The 22,568-nt window shown below is 50.6% G+C and overlaps 2 protein-coding genes across 10 annotated transcripts in view; one reads left to right on the top strand and one right to left on the bottom strand.

Moving 5' to 3' along the window:
• PMS1 (PMS1 homolog 1, mismatch repair system component) overlaps nucleotides 1-13,168 on the bottom strand; it is a 929,444-nt gene extending 916,276 nt beyond the window's left edge. For 2 of the 3 annotated variants that reach the window (XM_075317755.1, XM_075317759.1), the window contains exon 1: nucleotides 13,090-13,164. Coding sequence is in view for 1 of the 3 variants with exons in the window: in XM_075317757.1 (XP_075173872.1) it covers nucleotides 13,090-13,134 (45 nt within the window). In the remaining 2 variants the exon portion in view is untranslated. Of the gene's footprint in view, nucleotides 1-13,089 lie in introns of all 3 variants that reach the window. The other variant, XM_075317757.1, reaches the window with a different exon arrangement.
• Nucleotides 13,169-13,241: 73 nt separating this feature from the next.
• Nucleotides 13,242-22,568, top strand: part of ORMDL1 (ORMDL sphingolipid biosynthesis regulator 1) — a 390,769-nt gene continuing 381,442 nt past the window's right edge. For all 7 annotated transcript variants that reach the window (XR_012724843.1, XM_075319028.1, XM_075319027.1 and 4 more), the window contains exon 1: nucleotides 13,242-13,376. The gene's annotated coding sequence lies outside the window, so the exon portion shown is untranslated. The remainder of the gene's footprint in view (nucleotides 13,377-22,568) is intronic.

Here is a 22,568-nt window from a genome sequence, read left to right as displayed (position 1 = left end):
GGTTGGAGGACTTGATCAGAAAGATCAACTCCTCCCATATGTTTGTTGTACGCCAAGCCACAGTCCGGTTTGCGAACCTGTGCTGACGTACCTCGAACATTGGTTGCAGAGGTGCCGGGACCATGTATTGTGGTTAAGAAAAGGACATCCCTTTTGTCCTTGAACTTAACTACAACCATGTTGTCGCTACATTGGGCTCTGCTCTCACCTTTTTGGAGCAGCTGCCCAATTAGCGTAACAGGGAGGCCCTTCTGGTTTTTCCGGATCGTACCGCAAGCTGCGGTACCTCTGGAAGAGAGGGATTGGAAAAGTGGGATGCTTGAATAGAAGTTATCAACGTACAGATGATAACCTTTATCAAGCAGTGGGTGGATCAAACTCCACACAATTTTCCCACTCACCCCCAGAGTAGGTGGGCATTCTGGGGGTTGGATCCGCGTGTCCTTGCCTTCGTAAACACTAAAGCTGTGAGTGTACCCTGAGGTACTCTCGCACAGCTTGTAGAGTTTAATGCCGTACCTTGCCCTTTTACTGGGCAAGTACTGGCGGAACTTCAGTCTCCCCTTGAAGTGGATGAGGGACTCATCCACACAAATTTCCCTCTGCGGAACGTACACTTCAGCAAACTTTTTGCTAAAGTGTTCGATGACCGGACGAATTTTGAACAGTCTGTCAAAATTCGGGTCATCTCGGGGAAGACACTCCAAATTGTCCCTAAAATGCAAAAATCTGTGGATAGCCTCAAACCGTTTGCGGGTCATAATCATACCAAACACTGGAGTGTTGTATAAAACATCAACACTCCAATATTGGCGAAGTTCAGGCTTCTTCACTAACCCCATGTGAAGAGCCAGACCCCAGTACTTCATCATTTCTACTGAATCCGTTGGGGTCCAGCTAGAATATGATGAGCGAGGTTTTTCGGCCAAAAATTGTTGGGCATAAAGATTTGTTTGCACCACCATGAGACTAACGAACTCTTCAGAGAAATAGACTTTGAAAAATTCTATTTCTCTAAGGTTGTTAGTATCAAACTGGATTCCTGATTGGGGAGTAAAATCAGGAATCCGAGGTGCAAAATTTTCAGGGACTGGGGTCCACTCCCGATCACTAGTGCTAGGTTGGGGGTCACTAGCACTAGTGCTGGGCTGGGCATCACTCACACTGGGCGCCGGGTCTTCTCCACTGGGCGCCGGGTCTTCTCCACTGGGCGCCGGGTCTTCTCCACTGGGCGCCGGGTCTTCTCCACTGGGCGCCGGGTCTTCTCCACTGGGCGCCGGACGATTCTTTCTACGACGTTTTCTTGGTGGTTCCTCGGCACTGGAGGAGGAAGAGGACTGGGACGAACAAAGGAATGTGGGGTCATCTCCTTCGCTATCAGTCTCGGAGGCAACAATGGCATATGCCTCCTCGGCTGAATACAGCCTCCGAGATTTGGAAGACTGGGACATCTTATGTGTGGTGTGTGTATGTGTGCAAAAAAAACTTTATTCAAATGTAGAAGTGTGTGTCTATGAACAGGAAAAGACCTATAAAAAAAAAAAAAAAAAAAAAAAAATTAGAATTTTGCAAAAAAAAAAAAAAAAGTTTACACGAGCACCTGCAACTGACACTAAGCCCAGCGTCACACGTGTGAGAGTTTCACATCGCATCACCTTGCACAGCCGCCGGCTCCTTGGTAAGAAGCGTGCAGCAGCATGTATTTGTACACGGCTGCACGCTCCTGCCCGGGAAGCGGGCGGCCGTGCAAGGTGATGCGATGCGAGACTCTGAGCAAGAACATGGGGCAGCGGTGGATTGGGGGCGGGTGGAGGGAGCAAGGGGGTCGGCAGCAGAGATGGATGGGGGAGGGGAAGCAGGCACTGGCCTGCGATTACAGGCAGTCTGCGGAGTGGGGCAGCGGAGCGGTGGCAGTGATGGAGCGGGGGCAGCGGCGGAGCATGGGCAGCGGCAGAGCAGCGATGGAGCAGGGGCAGCGGAGGGGCAGCGATGGAGCAGGGGCAGCGGAGGGGCAGCGATGGAGCAGGGGCAGCGGAGGGGCAGCGATGGAGCAGGGGCAGCGGAGGGGCAGCGATGGAGCAGGGGCAGCGGAGGGGCAGCGATGGAGCAGGGGCAGCGATGGAGCAGGGGCAGCGATGGAGCAGGGGCAGCGATGGAGCAGGGGCAGCGATGGAGCAGGGGCAGCGATGGAGCAGGGGCAGCGATGGAGCAGGGGCAGCGATGGAGCAGGGGCAGCGATGGAGCAGGGGCAGCGATGGAGCAGGGGCAGCGATGGAGCAGGGGCAGCGATGGAGCAGGGGCAGCGATGGAGCAGGGGCAGCGATGGAGCAGGGGCAGCGATGGAGCAGGGGCAGCGATGGAGCAGGGGCAGCGGAGGGGCAGCGATGGAGCAGGGGCAGCGGAGGGGCAGCGATGGAGCAGGGGCAGCGGAGGGGCAGCGATGGAGCAGGGGCAGCGGAGGGGCAGCGATGGAGCAGGGGCAGCGGAGGGGCAGCGATGGAGCAGGGGCAGCGGAGGGGCAGCGATGGAGCAGGGGCAGCGGAGGGGCAGCGATGGAGCAGGGGCAGCGGAGGGGCAGCGATGGAGCAGGGGCAGCGGAGGGGCAGCGATGGAGCAGGGGCAGCGGAGGGGCAGCGATGGAGCAGGGGCAGCGGAGGGGCAGCGATGGAGCAGGGGCAGCGGAGGGGCAGCGATGGAGCAGGGGCAGCGGAGGGGCAGCGATGGAGCAGGGGCAGCGGAGGGGCAGCGATGGAGCAGGGGCAGCGATGGAGCAGGGGCAGCGGAGGGGCAGCGATGGAGCGCGGGCAGCGGAGGGGCAGCGATGGAGCGCGGGCAGCGGCTGAGCGGTGCGGGGGCCTCGATGGAGCGCGGGCAGCGGCTGAGCGATGCGGGGGCCTCGATGGAGCGCGGGCAGCGGCTGAGCGGCGATGGAGCCTGGGCAGCGATGGAGCGTGGGCAGCGGAGGGGCAGCGATGGAGCGCGGGCAGCGGCTGAGCGGTGCGGGGGCCTCGATGGAGCGCGGGCAGCGATGGAGCGTGGGCAGCGGAGGGGCAGCGATGGAGCGCGGGCAGCGGCTGAGCGGTGCGGGGGCCTCGATGGAGCGCGGGCAGCGGCTGAGCGGTGCGGGGGCCTCGATGGAGCGCGGGCAGCGGCTGAGCGGCGATCGAGCCTGGGCAGCGATGGAGCGTGGGCAGCGGAGGGGCAGCGATGGAGCGCGGGCAGCGGCTGAGCGGTGCGGGGGCCTCGATGGAGCGCGGGCAGCGGCTGAGCGGCGATCGAGCCTGGGCAGCGATGGAGCGTGGGCAGCGGAGGGGCAGCGATGGAGCGCGGGCAGCGGCTGAGCGGTGCGGGGGCCTCGATGGAGCGCGGGCAGCGGCTGAGCGGTGCGGGGGCCTCGATGGAGCGCGGGCAGCGGCTGAGCGGCGATCGAGCCTGGGCAGCGATGGAGCGTGGGCAGCGGAGGGGCAGCGATGGAGCGCGGGCAGCGGCTGAGCGGTGCGGGGGCCTCGATGGAGCGCGGGCAGCGGCTGAGCGGTGCGGGGGCCTCGATGGAGCGCGGGCAGCGGCTGAGCGGTGCGGGGGCCTCGATGGAGCGCGGGCAGCGGCTGAGCGGTGCGGGGGCCTCGATGGAGCGCGGGCAGCGGCTGAGCGGTGCGGGGGCCTCGATGGAGCGCGGGCAGCGGCTGAGCGGTGCGGGGGCCTTGATGGAGCACGGGCAGCGGCTGAGCGGTGCGGGGGCCTCGATGGAGCGCGGGCAGCGGCTGAGCGGCGATCGAGCCTGGGCAGCGATGGAGCGTGGGCAGCGGAGGGGCAGCGATGGAGCGTGGGCAGCGGAGGGGCAGCGATGGAGCGTGGGCAGCGGAGGAGCAGCGATGGAGCAGCGGAGGCAGCGGCGAGGTGGTGCGGGGTCAGTGATGGAGCGTGGACAGGGGCGGTGCGGGGGTGGGGGGAACAGCAGTGGATGAGTTGGGCAGCAGATGGGGGGCGGGGGTAGCAATACTTACAGAGAATCGCAGGCTGGCTCGGCGAGGATCACGGCGGCAGGCACGGCGAGGATCACGGCGGCAGGCGCGGCAGGCACGGCGAGGATCACGGCGGCAGGCGCGGCAGGCACGGCGAGGATCACGGCGGCAGGCACGGCGAGGATCACGGCGGCAGGCACGGCGAGGATCACGGCGGCAGGCACGGCGAGGATCACGGCGGCAGGCACGGCGAGGATCACGGCGGCAGGATCGCTCTCCTCAGCTTCCACGGATGGAATGAACCTGAGGTGAGCGGTCACCGGCAGTTCACCGGAAGCCGATTCACTGTGATTGGAGGGTTCAAGCACGAGGACGATCCCTCCAATCAGAGCTGGGGGGGTTGAAACAAAGGTCAGCCAATGAGCAGTGCTAGAGAAGCACCGATCAGGGCTGGATTGCAATGTTTCAGCTATGTTTATTAGCTGAAACATTACAATGCCTGTGATTGGCTCATTGTCACAAATCAGCCAATCACAGGCACCGTAGGTCCGGGGTGGAGAAACCACGCCTCGGGAGGTCAAGTAGAGGTCCCCTCCTTCTAGAATATGGTGGAAAATTCCACCGATTGCTATTACCGGGACCACAGTGCCGCGATTCCGCCATGACGGATCTAGCCGTCATGGGTCTTTAAGTACCAGGGCACCATGACGGCTAGATCCGTCCAAGGTCGTGAAGGGGTTAAAAACGTATTTACAAAAACTTGTCAAAAAGTCATGTGGTTTTTGGGCCACAAACTGCATTTTCTGTGACAACAGGAAAAAGATGCACTCAGAAAAAGAAGCAGAGAGCGCATATAGCCTAAATAAGATGATATCCTTCAGCGAATAACTGCAGCCTGTGAGCACAGAACAGATCTACTACAAATTCTTCATTGCATACATGCAGCGCAGTGAAAACAAGTTACTGAACAACCGAAAATCAACAAACATGTTGGGCTTGCTTATCACAGTACATGGCGCAGCACTCCTGTACACCACAGCAGAGGGCAGCTGCTCGCAGGGCTGTGGAGTCGGAGTCGTGGAGTCGATGTTCATTTTGGTGGAGTCGGTATAAAGTGGACCGACTCCTAAAATATTTAGTTAATTGGGTACAGTAGTTCAATGCAGAATGTGCTGAATATTTTTTCATAGGAATTTACGAAAGTTATGAAATGTCCTATAAATGGCTGTTCCATTCCTCATCTAAGGCTACATTCACACACAGCATTTTCTATTGCGTTTTTTTGAGGATACATTTTTCAACCTGAAAAGCAGATCAGCTTTTTAAAAAAACCGCATCACCTGATAGGTTTTTGAGCTCATAGATAATGCTTTCAATAGCAAAAGCAGATTAGAAAAACACCACACAAACTGACATGCTCATTCTTTGTGAGGATCTGTTTTTGAGCCCAAAAACGGATGCTCAAAAAACGATGTGTCTGAATATCATATCTTGAAACCCATTGACTTTGCTGGGATGCCCAGAGTCACTGCATTTCACTGCAAAAAACGGATCCGCAAAAACGCTGTGTGAATGTATGCAGCCTAAGAATCTAGGCTTTGCCTTAGCTGAGATAAGTCTGTGCTGCACTTGAGCACCAGTGAAGTTCCTCCTCTACAGGCAAGGGTAAAACGTAAACACACTCAGGAAGAAGGAAGGCCTGCACTAGATGAAAAATATTTTGTGTGTCAATGTATGACAAGTGACCCAGATGAAAAGAAATGCTGTGATGCCAAAATCAGTGCATACTCAGGCAGTGATAAAAATGCTCCTACAAGAGCTTGCAATCTAAAAAGACATTTACAACGCTTCTACCCAGAAGTTTTCAAAGCTGTGACTGAGAAAGATAACAGCAGCACCAATAAACCAGTGCCCAGCACTTCCTGCCAGACAAAGGTGGAGGAAAGAGCATCTCAAACATCCTTAACAAGATATTTAGTAAGTGACAAAGTTACTGTAACAATGACTACAGATATGTTTAAAAGACAACTCATACAGCTTGTTAGGAAGCACGGTGTACCATTATCATTATTTGCACGACCAGCTTTTACAGCTCTTAATGGAGAAATGGCCTGCAAACTTGGTGTTTCTCTGGAAAGAAAAAGTATTAGAAAATTAGTGATTGAAGAAGCCCTTAAACAAAAGGAAGATCTTAAAAAGACTCTCAAAACATGCTTCATGTTTCTTAAAATGGATGCCTCCACACGTCACAGAGGGAACTATTTTTCCATCAATGTTCGATATGTTTGTGACAACAAATAAATTGTTACCAAGTCACTGGCAGTAAAAAATACTAAAGCTCATCACAACAGCCAGTTTCTCCAGACCTTAGTGAAAAAAGTTCTGCAAAATTACGAACTCAAAAAAGAACAGGTTCTTGCTATTGTAACGGAAAATGCTTCATACATGATAAGTACAATTACACTGATGAATGAGAGTAATGAACAACAGCTAGAAGAAAATTTAGGATTCAGTATGTTTGAGATGGAGCCACAATGCTGTTCATGTAACTGAGGAACAAATAGATATTACAGCGGAAGAACAGCAAAATGATACTTTAGACTAAAGCCTGCTTTACACCTTACAATTTCGCATATGATCTCGTAAGCGATGTGACCCGCCCCCATCGTATGTGCGGCACGTTCAATTTGTTGACCATGTCGCCCAAACGATTATTTCCCGTCACACATACTTACCTTCCATACGACCTCGATGTGGGCGGCGAACATCCTCTTCCTGAAGTGGGAGGGACCTTCGGCGCCACCGCGACGTCACGCGGCAGCCGGCCAAAAGAAGCGGAGGGGTGGAGATGAACGGGACGTAAACATCCAGCACACCTCCTTCCTTCCGCATTGCCGGCGGGAGCCGCAAGACGCAGGTAAGGTGTGTTCATTGTTCCCGGGGTGTCACACACAGCGGTGTGTGCTACCTCGAGAACATTGAACAACCGGACTTTCAATTTTCAGTAATTGAATGACGTGTATGCGATCAACGTTTTAACGTTCAATCGCAAGTCGGAGGTTTCATACGCTACAATGTAACTAACGATGTCGGATGTGCGTCACTTACGACGTGACCCCGCCGACACATTGTTAGATAAATTGTAGCGTGTAAAGCCCGCTTTAGAAGATCTTGTTGAAGCTGCTTCAAAACACTTTCATATTCATCACATGCTCTGTGTTGTGCACACGCTGCAGCTGCCAATAAGGCCCCCTTCACACGTACGTGCCTCCGGTACGTGTTTGGTAGTTTTCTCACGTACCGGAGACACGTACACCTATGTTTTCCTATGGTTTTGGACACACGCAAGTATTTGCGCACGGAACGTGTGTCCATTCCGTACTTACGTATGTCCGTGTGTTTCTCACGCCGACATGTCTGTTTTCTCTCCGGCATCATGGGTGTCACACGGAACGCAAATGTGTCACACGTAATACACACAGACCACACGGATGTGTTCTGTGTGACACGCACCGGAGAGAAGACATGTGTGTGAGAAAAAAAAAAACCTTTACTCACCTTCTCCTGCCCTCCTGTCTCTGCCACTGCTGTCACTTGCTTCCGACCGCCGCTCATTATGCTCATTGAATATTCACTTCACTGCGGCGAAAGCAGCAGCAGCGGGGAGTCGCAGGATCGGAGACCGAAGATCAGCACTACGGACAGCGACGCCAGGGACACGCGAGTTGAAAGTTCCCATTCTCTGTGTGTTATCACGGATAACACACGGAGAACACACGTAGCCCATAAACACGGGTCACGGAGGGCAAAACGCACCTCTGACACGTTCGTGAAAAATGTACGTGGTTTTTCACGGACGTGTGAAAGGGGCCTAAGAGAGTCTGCAAGAGGGACATGCTGGAAATCTGATTGGAAAAGTGAGGAAATTGGTTATTGCCGCCAGAACCCCTAAAATTGATTCCATCTTGAAGAGACGTGCTGGGAAAGGGGCAATTGTCGATCAAGCCACTCAGTGGGGCAGCACTTATTTAATGGTTGAGTGATTGCTTAAACTAAAACCGTTTCTTATAGATATGGCGAACCCTCAGTAACCTTAAATGAAGGTCAATGGACACAGGTGGCTGAATTGAAGGAATTGCTTAATCACCCATTTACCGTGACTAAAAAATTACAAGCGGAGGATTTAACTCCTGGCATTTTCACAAGGGAGTGAAAGAACTTGCTATTTTGCCTGTCCAAAGAGGAGGTTTAATCGCAGCTGCATTTCTGCTTCAATGAAATGGAGAGTGACACAGCTATTGGAAAATAAAATTCTTTCGGCAGCTGTTTATGTGGACCCAAGTCATCGTCTACTGCTTGATGATCAACAGCTTACTAAAGGAAAAGAAGCTCTGACTGAGGTAGCAGTTAGGTTAGGATGCGTGGCCTACAGGACTGCCAGGCGCAAGAGGACTTGGGTCCTGACAGTGCTACTGCTGCCATATCTTCATCCTCATCAGATGAGGAGTTTAACTTTGACAAGTATTTGGATGATATGGAGCAGGCAAAGCGTTGCCGCAAGGAAAAAGATTTCACTCCGTCTCCTATAGCAGCAGATTGACCAAATTTCAGCAAAATTTGTCATTTGCTTTTAAAAAAATAGAAAAATTCAACCGTTCATCAAAACTGACTGTGCAGTCAATTCCTTCCTACCCGGAAATTGTTACAGATGTTGCCCATGTGGTTACAGTTTTGCCTCCAACCCAAGTTACTGTAGAGAGGTTGTTCTCCAGCCTTAAAATTATTAGGTCCGATTTGAGGTCATCTATGAAGGTGGATCTAATGGAAGCAATTCTAATTCTTAGAACAAACTCATAGACTGCACAAATGTTATTTAATATATTTTTGTTGAAAACTGTTTTTTTTCCACTTACATAGTTTATTACATAGTGTACAGTCATATGAAAAAGTTTTGGCACCCCTATTAATGTTAACCTTTTTTCTTTACAACAATTTGGGTTTTTGCAACAGCTATTTCCGTTTCATATATCTAATAAATGATGGACTAATATTTCTGAATTGAAATTAGGTTTATTGTACTAACAGAAAATTTACAATCTGCATTTAAACTAAATTTGACAGGTGCATAAGTATGGACACCCTTATCAATTTCTTGTTTTAAACACTTTTAACTACTTTTTACTGACTTACTCAAGCACTAAATTGGTTTTGTAACCTCATTGAGCTTTGAACTTCATAGGCAGGTGTATCCAATCATGAGAAAAGGTATTTAAGGTGGCCACTTGCAAGTAGTTCTATTTGAATCTCCTATGAAGAGTGGCATCATGGGCTCCTCAAAACAACTCTCAAATGATCTGAAAACAAAGATTATTCAACATAGTTGTTCAGGGGAAGGATACAAAAAGTTGTCTCAGAGATTTAAACTGTCAGTTTCCACTGTGAGCAACATAGCAAGGAAATGGAAGAACACAGGTACAGTTCTTGTTAAGCCCAGAAGTGGCAGGCCAAGAAAAATATCAGAAAGGCAGAGAAAAAGAATGGTGAGAACAGTCAAGGACAATCCACAGACCACCTCCAAAGACCTGCAGCATCATCATGCTGCAGATGGTGTCACTGTGCATCGGTCAACAATACAGCGCACGTTGCACAAGGAGAAGCTGTATGGGAGAGTGATGTGAAAGAAGACGTTTCTGCAAGCACGCCACAAGCAGAGTCGCCTGAGGTATGCAAAAGCACATTTGGACAAGCCAGTTACATTTTGGATGAAGGTCCTGTGGACTGATGAAACAAAGATTGAGTTGTTTGGTCATACAAAAAGGCGTTATGCATGGAGATAAAAACACGGCATTCCAAGAAAAGCACTTGCTACCCACAGTAAAATTTGGTGGAGGTTCTATCATGCTTTGGGGCTGTGTGGCCAATGCCGGCACCGGGAATCTTGTTAAAGTTGAGGGTCGCATGGATTCAACTCAGTATCAGCAGATTCTTGACAATAATGTGCAAGAATCAGTGACGAAGTTGAAGTTACGCAGGGGATGGATATTTAAGCAAGACAATGATCCAAAACACCGCTCCAAATCTACTCAGGCATTCATGCAGAGGAACAATGTTCTAGAATGGCCATCCCAGTCCCCAGACCTGAATATCATTGAAAATCTGTGGGATGATTTGAAGCGAGCTGTCCATGCTCGGCGACCATCAAACTTAACTGAACTGGAATTGTTTTGTAAACAGGAATGTTCAAATATACCTTCATCCAGGATCCAGGAACTCATTAAGGCTCTGTGCGCACTGGGAAGTGGAATTTTCTTGAGAAAATTCCGCATGCCCTCAAAGATTACCGCACCCGCGGTAAAAAAACGTGGGAAACCGCACCCGAAAACCGCATGCGGTTTGCCGCGGTTTTACCGCGGTATTATTCGCGGTATTGCCGCGTGCGGGTTGGGATGTGCTTTATTGCATTCAATGCAATAAAGCACATTGAAGAAAAAAAAAAAAAGTCATTTAATTCTGAGAGTAGATAGACAGAAGAATAGATAGAGGGATAGATAGATAGACAGAGGGATAGATAGATAGAGAGATAGATGACAGATCGCTGCATTTCCCACGGTCGGCAGTGAGTTCACATTACCGGCCATGGGAAATGACCGGTAATTACCTCTGCTGTCTGCTGCTTTCATTCAGCGCTGTGTCTGTGACAGTCGCGGCTGGATGGAAGCAGCGCTGGACGTCGGACCTGGATTACGCCGGAGCTTTGTTTGGGGGGGGTTAATAAAATGGTGAACGAGGCTTGTTTGTTTTATTTAAAATAAAGGATTTTTCGGTGTCTGTTTTTTTCACTTTACTTACGGGTTGATCATGTCAGCTGTCACATAGACGCTGCCATGATCAAGCCTGGGGTTAATGGCGGTGGTCCCCCATCACCATTAACCCCTTGTATTACCTTGCCACCACTGCTACACGGTGGCAAGAAGAGCCGAGGACACGCCGGTATTGTCGCATATTGCATGCGACAGTGCCGGGGCAGCTGCGGCTGATATTCTCGGCTGCCGGAGGGGAAGTGAGGCAGGGGACATTAACCCTGCCCCTCTCCCTCCCCAGCCTGAGAATACCGGGCCGCCGCTGTGTGCTTACCTCGGCTGGAAGGTGAATATGCAGCGGAGCCCACGTTCTTTTTTTTCTATATTTCCGTTTTCTTTCTATGTGTGTTCTATGTGTCTGTGTCTATGTGATCTATGTGTCTGTGATGTGAGTGTGATGTGTGTGTCTTTACTCTGCACGGCTTCCTCTTCCTGTAATGACATCACTTCCCTGCAAAACCGCAAGCAAGTGATGCACATTACCGGAGGTAAACCGCAAAATACCGCAGGGAATAACGCAGCAAAACGCAGTGAACCGCACAGAATTTGCTGCCTGCGTTATTCCCTGCGGGATTTCTTGATTAACATTGAGTCAATGGAGTGAAATCCCGCAGCGATGTGCGGAAAAGAAGTGACATGCACTTGTTTTTGCTGCGGGATTCCCGCATCAAAACATGCAGCTGTCAAATTCCGCCCAGTGCGCACAGGATTTTTTTTCTCCATAGGATTTGCTGGTGATTCACTGCAGAGATGTTATGAACATTTTCTGCAGCGAAACATGCAGCAAATCCGCGGCAAAATCCGCGAAAAATCCGGTAAGTGCGCACAGGGCCTAAAAGCTACAGGAAGCGACTAGAGGCTGTGATTTTTGCAAAAGGAGGATCTACAAAATATTAATGTCACTTTTATGTTGAGGTGCCCATACTTTTGCACCGGTCAAATTTTGTTTAAATGCGGATTGCACATTTTCTGTTATTACAATAAACCTCATTTCAATTCAGAAATATTACTCAGTCCATCAGTTATTAGATATATGAAACTGAAATAGCTGTTGCAAAAACCCAAATTGTTATAAAAAAAAAAAAGGTTAACATTAATAGGGGTGCCCAAACTTTTTCATATGACATATATATATATATATATATAAAATCTATATTGCATAGTGTATTACATATTTACAATTTATTACAGTTTGTGTTCCAAAGTTGTATCCAATAAATATATTTTATGTTCTATCCAAATATCTTGATTATTGTATCATAGAAATGATTAAATGTCTGATGTTCATATTGTACTACAATAAATTTCACACTTAAATATAAGCAATATATGTGTATATATATGAGTCGGAGTCGTGGAGTTGGTGCAAGGGAAATTGAGGAGTCGGGGTCGCAGGTTTGACTTACCAACTCCACAGCCCTGGCTGCCCGGCACAATTATCTACACCACAGCAGGGGGCAGCTCCCTGTGCAACACAGCAGGGGGCAGCTCCCTGTGCAACACAGCAGGGGGCAGCTCCCTGTGCAACACAGCAGGGGGCAGCTCCCTGTGCAACACAGCAGGGGGCAGCTCCCTGTGCAACACAGCAGGGGGCAGCTCCCTGTGCAACACAGCAGGGGGCAGCTCCCTGTGCAACACAGCAGGGGGCAGCTCCCTGTGCAACACAGCAGGGGGCAGCTCCCTGTGCAACACAGAAGCGGGCAGCTCCCTGTGCAACACAGAAGCGGGCAGCTCCCTGTGCAACACAGAAGCGGGCAGCTCCCTGTGCAACACAGAAGCGGGCAGCTCCCTGTGCAACACAGAAGCGGGCAGCTCCCTGTGCAACACAGAAGCGGGCAGCTCCCTGTGCAACACAGAAGCGGGCAGCTCCCTGTGCAACACAGAAGCGGGCAGCTCCCTGTGCAACACAGAAGCGGGCAGCTCCCTGTGCAACACAGAAGCGGGCAGCTCCCTGTGCAACACAGAAGCGGGCAGCTCCCTGTGCAACACAGCAGGGGGCAGCTTCCTGTGCAACACAGCAGGGGGCAGCTTCCTGTGCAACACAGAAGCGGGCAGCTCCCTGTGTAACACAGAAGCGGGCAGCTCCCTGTGCAACACAGAAGCGGGCAGCTCCCTGTGCAACACAGCAGAAGCTCCAGAGTACAGTCATGTGCACACAGCAGCGGGAAACTCCAGAGTACAATCATGTGCACACAGCAGCTGCCGCGTACCTTACATAACGCACAGTGTGCACAGCCGTTAGCCGCGGCTCACAGTCACATATATACCTGTGCTAACGTCTCCGCCAAACTCACAGCAAGTTTCTCATCCATGCACTGAGCTCTGTTACACAAGAGCGGAAGACCATCCCTAGTGACGTCACCAAGACGTCCCCGCAGCCTCAGTGGATAAAGCTTACGTCAATCAGACGCGTCGGTTCTTCCGTACTGTGCGTTCCACGGGAATAGTACTAGCTAGCCAATAGAACCTTTGTGAGGAATAGTCCAATTTTAGTAGCGCCAGAAACCGGTGGTGACCACTAGACGGCTCCTGACAACGGTGCAGACTACAGATGGTAAGAATATAGGTAACGTGCGTAGTTCTGCTCGCAAGCTCCAGATCACCATGGCTGACTGCTATGGGAGTGTAGGGGGTTAAATTCCGCTGGGACAGGAGCATTGCAGTAACTGCGTAATCAACTGGTGTCCGCCATGGTGTAAACAGATGGTGTTCACCCCGCACCGGCTGCACTGTAGGAGGACGTGTGCGTCGTGGCCTCATACGTCCACACAGGTCTCATGCTCGCCTCGGGGCAGGTTCTGTTTTGCAGCGTGCAGGCACTTGATACACATTTTCTTCAAAGGCGATGTCCTGCTGGGCAGGCTGCATCGCTCTGTTTGATGCCTACCAATGAACTCCTAAGGCTACTTTCACACATCCGGATTTTTGCTCTGCAGCACAATACGGCGTTCTGCTGAAAAACCGCAACCGGCTTTTGTAACGCCGGTTGCGTTTTTTTTTTGCATAGACTTACATTAATGCCGTATTGTGCCGCAGGGGCTTGCGTTCGGTCCGGTTTTTGCCGCATGCGGCAGATTTAGCCGATGTTGCGGCCGCATCGAACGTTCCCTGCAACGTTTTTTGCTCCGGCAAAAAACATCGCGCCGCATCCGGCCGCTGCGGCGCATTTTTCAATGCATACCTATGGAGGCCGGATGCGGCGCGATGCGGAAAAAACCGCATCCGCTCGCCGCATGCGGTTTTTTCCACTGCACATGCTCAGTAGCATGCCGCAACCGGAAATAAACGGACGGGCCGCATGTAAAAACTTATGCAAAGGATGCGGTGTTTTCACCGCATCCGTTGCATAGTTTTCACAGCCGGATTGAGCCGCAGTGCTCAAACCGAATGTGTGAAAGTAGCCTAACACAGTCCCAACGCCCGCCGAGATCGTTATAGGTCGCTGATCGTTACTGCATCGTTGGTAAGGTGTGACTGTGTGACATCTCACCAGCGATCCTTATCAGGTCACATCATTGTCGGGATCGCTGGTAAGTCGTTAAATGAGATAGGGGCTTAAGGCACAAGGCAATATAGTGGTACCTCGCTTAACGAGTAACCCACTTAACGAGAATTTCGCTTAACAAGCAAAGCTTTCTGTAAATTTGTAACCCGCTTTACGAGAAAGCTTTGCTGTACGAGCGAAATTCTCACCGCACACTTCCGGTTTTGTCCATCCACCGCACTCTAACCCGCACTTGCAGTCCACACAAACGCACAAACACGCATGCACATACAGTATTATGCTCACCTTACCTTCCGTTCCACCGCCGGGCTCATGGTTCTTGTAGTTCCCGGGTACATCGCGATGACCTGGCGGCGAACTACAAGACCCAGGAGGCCGGCGATGGAACAGAAGGTAAGGTGAGCATATAATATAACATAATATGTGTACCTTTCGTTTCATCGCCGGCCTCCTGGCTGCTGTAGTTCACCGCTGCGGTCCACTCCACGCTGTGTAGCTGCATCCATAGCGACGAGGGAGGAACTTCCTGTCACCACTAATGAAAGGCAGCGCGCTGGCCAATCAGAGGCAAGTAGCTCTGCCTTTGACGTCAGCGCTCTGGCCGGGAAGTTCCTGCCTCGTCGTTATGGTAACGCGATACACAGCCCGGCCCCGTCCCAGAGAACAGCAAGTCCCAGCAGACCGGCGATGGAACGGAAGGTAAGGTGTGTGTGTGTGTGTGTGTGTGTGTTTGCACGTGTGTGGAATGACAGAATAGGGAACCAGGATAGGACTTTAAACACGTAGTGGAACGAATTGTCAGCATTGCAATGATTTCCTATGGGAAATCTTACTTTGCTGAACGAGTAACTTGGTTAACAAGCACAGTCCCAGAACTGATTGTTCTTGTTAAGCAAGGTTCCACTGTATACAGGAACCAGAAGCCTGGCTCAGTCTGCACTGCTGTAGGTAGAGAAGAAATCCAGTATGCTGATCAGTAGATGAAGGGCGCTTTATGCTATGTGTTTCGAAGTGATAACTGCACTTCTTAAGGTGGCTTTACACACTGCAACATCGCAAACAACATCGCTGTAACGTCACCGGTTTTGTGACGTTACAGCGACCTCCCCAGCGACATTGCAGTGTGTGAAACCTATCAGCGACCTGGCCCCTGCTGTGAAGTTGTGATCGCTACAAATCGTTCAGGACCATTCCTAGGTCCTTTGTTTCCCGCTGTGCAGCATGCATCGCTAGAAAGTTTCAGTGTGTAAAGGGGACTTTACAGCGACTTCCCTTTCAAATAGCAGCTTTGACACGTCCCCAACAACCCGCTAGGTCGCTCTGCAGGTCCGGATCGCTGTTGCGTTGTTGGCCAGGTTTGCCTGTTTGACAGCTCACCAGCGACTCAACAGAGACTTAGGGAGGTCGCTGTTACGTCACAAAACCGGTGACGTTACAGCGATGTCCTTTGCGATGTTGCAGTGTGTAAACCCAGTTTTAAGGAAAGCCTTATCACTTTGAAACGCGTAGCATAAAGCACCCTTTATTTACTGCTCAGCATACTGGATTTCTTATCTACCTACAATGGCACAGACTGATCAATGCTTCTGCTGGTCCCTTTATATTATAGACTGAGGGACCCATGGTTATTGCCCCTCCCCAGCCTAAGGCTATGTGCGCACTAGAAATGTGAAGTTTCTCAAGAAAATTTCTTGAGAAACTTCTGCCAGTGAAAGATTTCCGGACCTGCGGAAAAAATCCGCATGCGGATTTGCCGCGGATTTACCGCGGATTTGTCCCTGCAATAAATAATAAAGATAATCGATAGACAGATAATGGATAGAGGGAAAGAGGGAAAGAGGGATAGATGAATAGATGAATAGATAGATAGATAGATGAATAGATAGAGGGATAGATAGATAGAGGGATAGATGGATAGATAGATAGATAGAGGGATAGATAGATAGATAGCCTTGTATTTAGCCATAAAATAAATAAATAATTAAAAAAAAACGACGTGAGGTCCCCCCATTTTTTGTAGCCAGCTAGGGTAAAGCAGACGGCTGCAGCCTGCAGACCACCGCTGGCAGCTTCACCTTGGCTGATAATCCAAAACAGTGGGCACCCCACGCTGTTATTTTAAATTATATAAATAATTTAAAACAAAAAACGTGCGGTCCCCCCCATATTGGATCACCAGCCAAGGTAAAGCGGACAGCTGGGGTCTGATATTCTCAGACTAGGGAGGTCCACTGTTATTGGACACTCCCCAGCCTAAAAATAGCAGGCCGCAGCCGCCCCAGAAGTGGCGCATCCATTAGACGTGCCAATCCTGGCGCTTTGCCCCAGCTCATCCCGCGCCCTGGTGCGTTGGCAAACGGGGTAATATATGGGGTTGATGCCAGATGTGTAATGTCACCTGGCATCAAGCCCTGGGGTTGGTGAGGTCAGGCGTCTATCAGATACCCGACATCACAAACCCAGTCAGTAATAATTAAAAAATAGACAACAAAAAAAGTTTTATTTGAAAAAACACTCCCCAAAACATTCCCTCTTTAACCAATTTATTGAAAAGAGCACAATAAATTCCACGTCCGGCGTAATCCAATAAGGGGGGGGGGGGGCACGGCGATCCATACCATAGTCGCTGTCCCAGTCAATGAAGAACAGAATGTTCCCCATTGGCTGGGAGAGCAATGCAGTGACCTGAGCTAACATCAATAGGTCAGCTCAGGTCACTGCAGGGGATGACGAGCGCTGCCATCAGGAGCATAGATGAGATCATTACCTTCTGTGATCATCTCCTGTACTGCTGACGTCAGCGCTGTCACTGACTTCTATGCCCGCCGCGTTGTCAGACGTATCGCGAGAGCCCGTGACGTCACCGCTAGTGACTGTCTCGGGCCGCTCGCGAGACGGGCATAGACAGCAGTGACAGCGCTGACGTCAGGAGACAGGAGATCGTCACAGCAGGTAATGATCTCACCTCCTGACAGCAGCGATCGTCATCCCCGCGGCTCCCAGCACTGCAGGATGTCAGTGTCTGCCTGCGCTGCCGCGTGACAGGCTGCTGACACTGCGGGCAGACACTGACACCCTGCAGTGCAGGCAGCCGCGAGGCCGGAGCGGGACACAGACTGCACGGGCACCTGGAGGTCGCACGGAAGTGCTTCTGTGCGGCGTCCAGGGAGTGCGACGTCTGTGTTTACTCTGCTCCGCCTCCTCTTCCTGGCATAATGACATCGCTTCCTGCAAAACCGCAGGCAGCGATGAGCATTCCCGCAGGTAATTCGCGGCTATTCCGGTGGTATACCGCACATCATTGCTACCTGCGGAATACCCCCGGAATACCGCAGGTACCTGCGGAAATTAATGGACATGCACATTTTCTCAAGAAAGTTTCTCGAGAAAATTTTCTCAAGAAATTTTCTTGAGAAAAATCCGCACAGTGCGCACAACTATTTTTTTTCTCATTGAATTTCATGGGAAATGTCTGCACGAAGATTGCAGACATTTCTCAAGAAATTTCCGGGGCAAATCCGCGGGTAAATCCGCAGGTAAAAAGCTCTAATGCGCACATAGCCTAAAAGTAGCAGTTTGCAGCTGCCTAGGATTGTCGCATTTATTAGCTACGACAATCCCGGCACTTTACCCGACTCTTCCCGATTGCCCTGATGCGGTGGCAATCTGTGTAATAAGGGGGAGACCTGCATGCCATTTTTAAATTATTTATTTAAATAATTTTAAAAAAGCCGCATAGAGTTCCTCTTATTTTGATACACAGCCAAGATAAGCGCACAGCTGGGGGCTGCAGCCTGTAGCTGCATGCTTTATTTGGGGGCATTCTGGGTGCATATTTTTAATCCCTGCCTAGCTGTCCCAGCATATATTTGCATACGTATAAAGATCTTTAGAAAAAGTATTTCTAAAGATCTTTATGATGCACTAATGAGCGCAGGGACTAGTCCGCCCTCTTAGTATGTTATCACGCCCACAGGGGTTTGCTAACTTGCTATTCAATGCCCATCGGCACGGACACTCCTACCTGTCCGATGTCACCTCCTCAGACACTGGGTTTAGGCTCCGTGCGATTGATCAGAAGTCCCGGGACTTCGAATCATGCGCACTAGCCATCTCTGAAGCCGGGACGCGTACACTCGGCTACATAGTGTGCACTACTGGAAGTATCGAGACTTCTGATCATGCGCACTGAGCTTAAACCCGGCATCTGAGGCGATGAGAACGGACAGGTACACGTGTCTGTGCTGATGACACTGGACATTGATTAGCATGTTAGCACGCCCCTGTGGGTGTGCTAACATGCGAAGAGAGCAAACTAGTTGGGGAGAAAAACGCTTTTGCGACTAGTCCCTGCGCTCATTAGCATATCACAAAGGATCTTTAGAAATACTATTACTAGAATATATATGATAGGACGGTTAGGCAGGGATTAGAAATATGCACCCAGAACTGCTCGTGGTTCTGGGTGCATAGGGGACTTAACAGGTTCACTTCAAAGATGTTGTCCACCACTTAAATATTGATGGCCTAGATAAATCAATGGCAACTTGCTGGAACGGTTCTCCTATAAAGGGCATGGATTGGAGGCGGGCATGATAGGGGGCTCCCCTCATTCGTTGACACATCGGACAAGAGGCTCTGTATTTCTGCACTTCTTAAGTAACCCTTGGCAAAAAAAAAAATGCAGCAGTCAGGTCTTGGTCTTTTTGACCCCCTCCCCCTCTCCATGTTCCCAGCTGCAGGGACATCAAGAGCCAAGTGCAGGAGCTGCGGTCTGTACTGCTGGGGTATTACAAGCTGATGGACACTGGTCTAGGGTTTCTCTGGGAAGGATGCAGGTTTTTCCAGCTATAAGAGCCTTTTCTCCCATCTATACACCTCCACCTGATTTCCTGCCCTAGGTTGTGTAGCCGCTCTGCGGGCATGTTCTAGGGTAGGATCCATGACTTGGGCTTCCCTAAACTCCTTACGATCTATCTCCCCCAGCCAATGGCCACAGTCTGGAAAAGTGTCCTCACTTTAGTCGACTCAGAGGAGAATGATTACTAGGGATGTGTGTTATCCTCAGAAGAGTTGGCATAAGGATCCACATCAAGGTACTGCTTGGCTTGGTTGCAGCTAATGGCTGTGGCAAACTGACCGTGTAGTCCTTGTCCTAGGTCGTTTCCCAAAATATCAGGTGAGGGGAATACATCAATGAGTCCCACTCCAACCTTTCGCTGCTCGGTCCTCCAGTCCAACCGCACACGTGCCAGAGGGATGTCTGAGTTCTAGCTGCCAGCCAGGAAGACTCACTTGGCAGCCTGGTAAATGGTGTTTTTGAGGAACAATATCAGGGCTGACCAGGGTTTTGCAAGACCCTGGGCCTCTCACTGACCTTGATGGGCTAGATGTGGCAAGGGAGGTTAGTTGGTGTAGGGCGTCTGACACGTTATAGGGTGTGCACGTGGTATATCACTTCCTTTGCTGCTGGTTTATGCCTCAGACCCTGATGGCTAGTCTCTGCAGACGTTGACAGCCTGGGCCGGCAGACAGGCTCCAGGTATGAGGCCCCAGCTTTGTAGACGATCTTTGGCCATGTGTCCAAGGCATCCGCATGTATAACAGCACCGTGGGTTAGAGTGGGTCCTGTTTGTAAACCTTTGTCCTAGTGAGGTTTCTTTTGGGTAGTGTGATAGTAATCTTCTAGTGGTTGAAGGCCTCTCGAGTCCCTGGTTGAGAGGCCTCTTGGGATTGATGGGTATATTGTGTCTCCAGCAGGGTCGACTGGCTGATAAGTTTACAGCCAATCGGGCTGATTGCTCTGGAGTGTCAGGTTTCCGGTTGGCTACATATTCTCGTATTTCTGGGGTCCTCTTCTCCATAAGTTGTTTGAGTACAATCACGTCTCAGAGGGCAGCAGCGGAGTGGGCAGACCAACAATAAAGTCAGCGGTTGCAGTGCCATTAGAGTTGACTGGCAAATTCGACATAGGAGGCACCCTGGCAAGACAAAGTCTGGAAATTATTGCAATATCTCTCAGCAGTTCTGGTAAAAAGGGCCAACAAGGTTTCTTTAATAGTCCCGGCATTTGTGAGACCCAAGTGATCAGACAACATCCTGGGCCTGGCCAGTCAAACTAGACCACAGGCATTGGGCCCAATCGGCTGTGGATACCTGGTGCATTAGCATCAGTGTCTCAAAGCTTTGCAGATGTTAATCTAGCTCGGTGCTGGACTAGTACTGGCACGTCCCTGTAGCGAAGATGATTTCCTTGCTGGTGGACAATCATAGGGGCTGGTGTTTACAGTAGGGGAACTGGAACTCCAAAAACTACCATAATTTTTCGTTTTATAAAATGCATCGGATTCTAAGATGCACTCCAAATGTAGAGGTAAAGGTAAAAAAAAATATGGGGTCCGTTATATAATCCGGTGTTGTCTTAGTGGGGAGGTGAGGCGGCAGTGTGGGTCACAGGAGACGGTAGCGGTACAAGAGTACGTCTATGCTGTGGGCAGTGCAGAGGGGGGGGGGGCCCAGATACTCGCGGCACTGTCCTGGGGCAGCCGGTGCTGCTCAGTCCTAGGGCAGTCTGCCCTTCTCTGTGCTGGTGCTCGCTGCCGGCGGGGTGGCACTGGCCATTCTGAGGATGTCGGCAGTGTGAGCTTCAAAGAAATGGCATCCGGAGTCGGCGTATGCGCAGACGAGAGATTGAGGCTAGAGCTCCATCTGCGCCTCACCGACTCTGGGTGCCATTATTTAAAAGCCCTTACCACCAACATCTTCAGAATGGCCCGTACCTCGCTGCCCACCGCACACAGCCAGGCCTCACAGCATTGCCCTGCCTCCTGTGACCCCCCCCCCCCTCTACAACCTTCCAGTAAGCTACATTTGGATTTTAAGATGCTCCCCTCAGTTTCCTCCCAAATATTTGAGGAAAAGTACGTCTTATAATGCGGAAGATACGGTAATTCCATAACACGCCCTCTCTCTGCTTGAGTATCTGGTCCCAACTCCTGGAATTGGGGCTGCTTGGGACTGAGTTGTTGATTGCAGACTGCCATGTGATACCTGATCTGGCACACAGTTCAATTCCTCAGTGTCACCCTTTTCAGGGTCTTCCTTTTCCTCCACGTTGTTCTGGGCATCCAACAGACCAATTCCTGGATCAAATCCGACCCTGTGTCAGTGACCTTTGTATTCAGTCTGGCACAGCTCATGTAGTTGCAGTTTCTTGTGACATCTGTTTATCCACTCCGGTCCTCTTCCCATGGCCGAGCTGGTGGGGTTGAACATGGTGGTGTCTGAAAACTGTATGTCTCACCTATGGCTTGCTGGGTATTACGCTTATATGCCTCCCTGTTTGTGGAGCCCTTGGGTGGTGTCTATAAACACCAGTCCCCTGCAGCTCCCCTGTATAAGGCAGGCTAAGAAGTATCCCACTGCTGCCACCAGTTGTAGAGTATTTTGCACACACAACATAAACGTTTGTAAAGCCAACCAATAAATACAGCACAAGGAGTTGATGTTATGCACAGCTCCCACTGTATAATCAAAGGACAAAAACAGTAAGGCTATGTTCACACTAGAAAAATGATTTTTCTTAAGAAATTTCTTAAGAGTGCACCTGTGTTAAAAAACGCACCAAAAACGCACCTGCGTTTTTGCCGCGTTTTCGGTGCGTTTTTGGTGCGTTTTTACCGCTGGTTGCTCCCTGCGTTATTGTGCCAATTATCTATGGCAAAAAACGCAGTTAGCTGCAGAAAAGAAGTGACATGCTCATTCTTTTTCTTAAGAAAATCTACTGAAAGAATTTTCTTAAGAAAAAAACGCAGTGTGTGCACAGCTAATTTTTTTTGCCATAGGTTTTGCTGGGGAATGTCTGCAGAAAGGTTACAAGAATTTCTCAAGAAATTTCTGCAGCAAAAGCGGACCCAAAACGCAGGTAAAAAACGCAGTGTGTGAACATAGCCTTAGGCTCCTTTCACATTGCGTTTTACCTTCCGCTCACAGGTCCCGTCGGAGGATCCGTCCGAACCGCCCCTCCCCCACTCTGCCAAGCGTGTTACCGACGCATGCGCCCGGCAGGGCCATTCACTGTTATGGAGCGCACTGCGTTAGCGTGTGCTCTGTTTCGTGCCATTTTGTGCACGTATACGTTTCTGCAGACGGACACCCGAACGTAGACCACCTACGTTCGGGTGTCCGTCTGCAGAAACGTATATATGCACAAAATGGCACAAAACAGGGCACACGCTAACG

Source organism: Anomaloglossus baeobatrachus, chromosome 7, assembly GCF_048569485.1.
Source record: "Anomaloglossus baeobatrachus isolate aAnoBae1 chromosome 7, aAnoBae1.hap1, whole genome shotgun sequence".
In the NCBI taxonomy this organism is placed as follows: domain Eukaryota; kingdom Metazoa; phylum Chordata; class Amphibia; order Anura; family Aromobatidae; genus Anomaloglossus; species Anomaloglossus baeobatrachus.
This window is presented reverse-complemented; position numbering and strand designations above follow the sequence as displayed.